Consider the following 6647-nt stretch of genomic DNA (forward strand, 5'->3'; position numbering starts at 1 on the left):
CATATTAACCTCTCAACAAGATGATGGGATAAAAAAACGTTATTTGCAGTTGTGTGCTGTTAATTGATTAAAAAACAGATTTTCATAGGCGCTTGCACTTATAGCTATATCAAATTGCATGGCATCAAGCTGGTTACATTACATTTAGCTAGAAGATAAATACAAAAACTATGACTTGGATTACACCTGTTTAATCGGCAATGAAAACAATAGATTTATAATCATGAGCAAGTGTTTTTTCATTAGGTTAAATCGCAGCAAGTATGGTGAATTAAACAATTGTGTACAACCTAATAATACATATATTAATCGTTTTTTATCATTCCTGTATTTGTATGTCAAAAACTAGCACGCTATTAGCTGGTGTGTTATTTTGATTTTGTAAATGTAATTGGTGGTAATGATAATAATGTGGGACTATCAGAATGAATATGATATCTCCTTATACTCCAGTTTTTCAGAGTAACGCTCACAGACTTCAATCTTTAGTTTGATATAAGACAACACAATGACAAGGACATTGGATTCTTCTCTTATTTTATTCAACACGTTTATGTTTTTCTGCTTCAACAGGAATCCATTATACGTTTGACTGAGTTGAGCTTCAGGCCGCTAAATCCCATTTCTCTCATGCTCCTGTACTCTCCGGGCCTCAGGTACATCATCCTGCCTGTGAACTGGGGCTGCTCGTACATCAGCCAGTGACCCTCCATCACGTTGCAGGACTGGCAGTCGGACATGCGGTAACGCTCCATGATGTTATCGCTGTCCTCCATCAGCTCATGACTCTGACCACTGAAGTTCTCCTTCTCGTAGATCTTTATCCTGAAAGATCCTCTGTGCTGTTTACAGAGAGGAGGACGGGTCAACATGAAGCTTGAAACTTTGCTGATCTGATGATAAAATACATGCTATTTTTGTAAGAAATAACAGCTCTGCTACCATTTCAAATCAATATTATAATAACTACATCATTTCTAATAATGTTAATCTTTAAAAAATACCTGCATACCTGTGGAATTTGACGGCAGGATCGGAAAGAGCCACTCGTGCCAAAAGACATGTTGTCGGAGTACTCTCCTCTCCTCAGGAAAAACTGGTTCCCCATGTAGTTGGGACGATCGTAGACCATGAAGCAGCCGCTCTCCACCCTGCAGGACTGGCTCCTGTTCAGGTTGGGGGTCATGTCAGAGCAGTCGCTCTGGCACTCATAGGAGCGACCCTGGAAGTTCTTCTCCTCATAGAAGGTGATCTGCAGATAAGAAAAAACAGTACAAACTGATTATGATGAATGTGTCCATTTGAAACATGTAGTATCATGCACCTTTCTTTTATCTTTTTCAACTTGTTTACATTGAGTGCCTCCTAAACTGAAAAAATGCTTGTTTTCTATTCCACTCTGTGCATACCTTGCCCATGTTTGATGATCTGTGTTTGTGGGAATCTGTCCAACAACCTGTGGCTGCCAGGCGGCTTTTATACTTTATACGCGCTGTAACAGGGTTTTGTTATTCAAATGATCTGGAAGCTGATGAATAAGCAGCTCTGCGATCGCTTTTAATTTAATTTGTGCCATCATGATTCAGAACAAAGGGAGGGGGAACTAGGTGGAAGACACAAGGCAGAGAAGGGAGAAGGACTCAGCTAGAGTTTATACATTTACAACTGTATACAATTAGGGTGACACTAAAGTTTGATCACAGTTCAACCAGACAAACAGTCTCAAAGGATTTTTCATTTTTTGTTTAAATCAGCTCGAGTTCAGAGAATTTGGGTCTTCAGAAGAACGGAAACAATTGTCCATAGATCTATTGTTATCACAGTTCCTCCCCATTTCAAAGTTATATTTGCAGTGCCCTAAAATGGTACAACACCACAGTAAGTGGGAGGTAAGACTACAAATGAGCTTTAACCAGATTCTGATATCAATTAATCATGTGAACTCATGGTTTCTTATCAGTTATTTTTTGCGATGTGCATCATTAATGTACAGTATCATGCAACAACAAAAAGCAGATTTAATTACATTTAAAAGCAACATCCTTAAGGTTCAAATCAAGATTTTTTCTCTAACTCTAAATCTTTCTTATCCCTGCTGCTTGAAACAATTGAACATCAGCTTTATTCATCTTTTTATGAATGGCTCTTCTCTCAAACTTTCTCATCTGGACTTGAAAGACACAAGAGTAACTAATAACATCCCAAAATACTTAATGGTGATTTTATCTATGAAGCAATGACATTGCGGCTTTGATTGGATTAAACTTAGAAGAAAAGTCAGTCTAAGGGTTGAAAACGATGTGTAGTTAAATGAAATAGATGTTTTATTATACAGTTGCAAGAAAAAGTATGTGAACCCTTTGGATTCTCCACACATAGCGTTGTGTGTTCCTTCCAAACAACTCAACTTTGGTTTCATCTGTCCACAGAATATTTTGCCAGTAGTGCTGTGGAACATCCAGGTGCTCTTTTGCAAACTTCAAACGTGCAGCAATGTTTTTTCTGGACAGCAGTGGCTTCCTCCGTGGTGTCCTCCCATTAACTCCATTCTTGTTCAGTGTTTTACGTATCGTAGATTCGTCAACAGAGATGTTAGCATGTGCCAGAAATTTCTTTAAGTCTCAAGCTGACACTCTAGGATTCTTCTTCACCTCATTGAGCATTCTGCGCTGTGCTCTTGCAGTCATCTTTACAGGACGGCCACTCCTAGGGAGAGTAGCAACAGTGCTGAACTTTCTCCATGTATAGACACTTTGTCTTACCGTGGACTGATGAACATCAAGGCTTTCAGAGATACTTTTGTAACCCTTTCCAGCTTTATGCAAGTCAACAATTCTTAATGGTAGGTCTTCTGAGAGCTCTTTTGTGCGAGGCATGGTTCACATCTGGCAATGCTTCTTAAGAATAGCAAATTCAAAACTGGTGTGTATTTTTTATAGGGCAGGGCAGCTTTAACCAACACCTCCAATCTCGTCTCATTGATTGGACTCCAGGTTGGCTGACTCCTGACTCCAATTAGCTCTTGAAGAAGTCTTTAGCATAGGGGTTCACACCCTGCACTGTGAATGTTTACATGGTGTGTTCAATAAAAACATGAAAACATATAATTGTTTGTGTGGTATTAGTTTAAGCAGACTGTGTTTGTCTATTGTTGTGACTTAGATGAAGATCAGAACACATTTTATGACCAACTTATGCAGAAATCCAGGTAATTCCAAAGGGTTTACATACTTTTTCTTGCAACTGTAGTTGTTCCGAATTCTTTAAGATTTATTTTGTTTACATTGCATTGTATATGCATGCTATTGTTTGGCTGACAACCTGTAACTAGTAGGTCTTTAACCATCTCCAAAACAAGATGCAGGTATGAAATATTGGAATTAAAGATAGGAGGTCACAGTTTCCAGGTAGAGCCAACTAGTGTCCAACATTTAAGGACTGCATTTGTCTTGGGATCATATTCTGTAATCTCCTCTTTTAAGATAGCCAAATGTACAATTGTTTTCCTATTCGAAAAAACCCCCCTCCAAATATTAGACCAAATAACATACCAATGATCAATTGATAGAGCTAATTCAATGGCAATAATACACATAATGATCATTAAACATGACTGTCGTCTTTTATATGTCAGTTTTGGCAATTATTTGATAGGAGGTTATCTCATGTGGACAAGAGGAAATCAAACTTGACCAAACCATTTTGCTGATATGCAAATCAGGCTAATTTAGATAACAAAAGCTTCCCCTCGTCTGCACATTCTGTATTTCGATATAAACCACAACACAGCTGCAGTTGGTGGCAGGCAAGCAATACCAGTAACAATGGGGAAGGTAAGGAGCAAATGCGGTTAACTATTAGTTTTCATCTTTCAGCCAGTAACTATATTGCATATCTCTAGCTTGTTGTCATTTTAATGGCAGCCAGGCACAAAAATACTCTGTAATTGTATGTTTGCCTTTCTGCAACGATAGTTTACCAGTATCTGTCTGCTTCCTTTAATCCAGATTGCATTCTTCGAGGATAAGAATTTCCAAGGCCGAAGCCATGAGTGCTGCACCGACTGTCCTGACCTGCGTTCTTACTTCGGCTGCTGCAACTCCGTTAAGGTGGAGAGTGGCTGCTGGGTGCTGTACGAGCGTCCCAACTATACTGGCAACCAGTACATCCTGAGCTCCGGGAAATACCCTGATCACCAACAGTGGATGGGATTCAATGATAGCATAAAGTCATGCCGCTCTATCCAAAATGTAAGCACAGTTACCACAAGGTGTTTTTTTTTAACACAGCCAACAGATTACACAGCAATGCAAGTCATACTGAATTTATGCTTGTCTATTTCCTTTAATATTATTACTAATTCAATAGTGTCATCAATCTGGGTTAAGCTTACTACACCAATCTGTTGATATGGTAAAGTTCAATTGAGTAGTAGATTACTAACACAACATTATTAACATTTTAAAAATATCTAGGTTAACTATTTTGCAGGAGTATGCCGGGCTCCAGTCAAATACAACAGAGTGCACCAACCAAGCTATAATTAGTCAAAGGCCAAAAGGGATAAAAGGCTCATGCTTTGGCAGCATGATGCTTTTTGTCCATGCCAATGCACATCAATTATTGAAGGAAACTAGGAAAAAAGCCAAGAAAACAATTTGTAGATGTGAAATGGAAATATGGCAAACAAAACAGATATGAAATGCTTACATAATTTAATTAACTTTAATTATCTAACTCTTTCAAGGTATATGGAAAGTCATGGAAGATCAGATTCTACGAAAAGAAGGATTTCAAAGGTCAGGCTGCAGAGTGTGTTGAGGATTGCGCATCTGTTTACGAGACCTTCAAGTTCCAGGAAGTTCACTCCTCTGTGGTTATGGATGGTGCGTGGGTCCTCTACGAGCAACCCAACTACTGCGGGCACCAGTACTTCCTGGAACGTGGCGAGTACAACAACTACACCGACTGGGGCGCCACGTCCCCTGCTGTGGGATCCTTCCGCATGATCACGAAGTTCTAGAACAACATAATCAATTCAGGGTTCTGCAGCCCCTAAAAGAGCTATTTGAATTTTCAGGACACCAAAGTTCTAGAATTTTTTATAAAATTTGATGTAAGAGCTTGGAGTTCTAGAACACTTACTAGGTTCCAAAGTCCTATGATAATCACTTATTACAAATTCCCCCCAAGATTCCAGAATTCTACACCACTGAAGTTCCGGAATTCTTGAGTCAGTTCTACAACATCTCAAGAAGTTGAGATGAAGAGTTCCAGAAAGTGAAGATGAAAAGAACTACCTACTTCTTCAATTTAAACATCTGACCTTTTTTCCAAAAACAAAATAAAAAAAATAATTTCCCATAACAGTGCAGTGTGTATTTCCTCCTTTTTAAGTTTCAAGACACTTAGTCTTGTCTTCTTGTGTCCACCAGTAAACATCTTTAGACAGACTGATTGCAGTTCAAACTTAACACACAGTTAGAAACGTTGACTGAAAACTTAAAAAATGCATCATGTTCGACAGTGGCCATCAAAAGTTTCTGCACATATCCGGATTTAGGATGCTTGAATGTAATCCTCAGGTCACCCTTGAAAAAGAGATCAATGATCTCAATGGGATTCACCTGCATAAATAAAGGTTTGAAATTAAATTAAACCTCACAATGTAATCTTAAGACCAAAAAACATGTTTACGTATCATTATCTGCAGTTACCCTGTTAATAGTATGAATGACAATAGTTCATCTTTATCAAATATTTTTGATCTTGTTTACTGTGGTGCTTATGGAGGTTGCAAAAAGACATCACATTGTACACATATTTTATCTTTGATTACACAATGCGTGTGTCCTTTGTTTTTCAACACATTTTTTTTTAGAAAACGTTACTCTCAGCACTTTCCATGTTTCCATAGTCTGCACTGACAATCCATCGATTACTGTGTTAGTGTAAAACATTACAGATATCGCACCAAGTTGATTGCAAGGGTTTAGCCATGGATAATTGTGAATAATGTCAATATCAACGATATTTAGACATATTTTAGTTACCCAAAAATGCTTCACCAATTACCCTGTCAACACAGAACTATCATACACAAGCTTTTACGGAGCTAAAGGGCATCTTCAGTGATCAGACACATGCAAATGCTAAACTTACAAAAATATGTATACCATGTTGTTGGGGGTTCTTCTGTAGCATAACTTTGGTAACACTTTATATTAAGGTACACAAATTAACCATCAACTAGTTGTTAATTAACATGCATATTAGCAGTATATTGGCTCGTTATTAGTCATTATAAAACACTTATTAATGCCTTATTCTGCATGATCATATTCTACAAGTAATAAGCCATTAGTTGAGAGTTTTTCCTCAATAACCCTCTAATTAGTGCTTATTTATTGCAAGTAAGGAAGTTGTTGTACATGAGTTTTGGTCTTAATATGCTCTGCATGATGAATTGGAAATGGGGGACCCTGATGTAAACAAGACGAAAGTCTTTCTCTGGTCTGCATCCCCTTAACAATTGTATGTTTTGAGCTGTACTGTACTGTACCCAATATACAAGCTGTTAATAAACTTTTCAATCAATCAATCAATCAATCTGCTCAATATGGGCCTAATAAGGCAGTAGTACCACA

At 38.0% G+C, this 6647-nt stretch overlaps 2 protein-coding genes across 2 annotated transcripts; one reads left to right on the top strand and one right to left on the bottom strand.

Moving 5' to 3' along the window:
* Positions 1–520: 520 nt before the first annotated feature.
* On the bottom strand, positions 521–1418 carry LOC117538088 (gamma-crystallin M3-like). The gene is made up of 3 exons (XM_034203618.1): positions 1410–1418; positions 1013–1252; positions 521–842 (listed from the first exon to the last, which is right to left on the bottom strand). Exons 1-3 carry the CDS (start codon positions 1416–1418, stop codon positions 567–569), a joined length of 525 nt encoding a protein of 174 aa, XP_034059509.1. The 3' UTR covers positions 521–566.
* A 2406-nt stretch (positions 1419–3824) lies between these two features.
* On the top strand, positions 3825–5023 carry LOC117538122 (gamma-crystallin M2-like). The gene is made up of 3 exons (XM_034203664.1): positions 3825–3833; positions 4008–4250; positions 4748–5023. The coding sequence occupies exons 1-3, from the start codon at positions 3825–3827 to the stop codon at positions 5021–5023; spliced, it is 528 nt and encodes a 175-aa protein (XP_034059555.1).
* The last annotated feature ends 1624 nt before the right edge of the window (positions 5024–6647 follow it).

The sequence above is a fragment of the Gymnodraco acuticeps genome, unplaced genomic scaffold (genome assembly GCF_902827175.1).
Source record: "Gymnodraco acuticeps unplaced genomic scaffold, fGymAcu1.1, whole genome shotgun sequence".
NCBI classification, from domain to species: Eukaryota; Metazoa; Chordata; class Actinopteri; order Perciformes; family Bathydraconidae; genus Gymnodraco; species Gymnodraco acuticeps.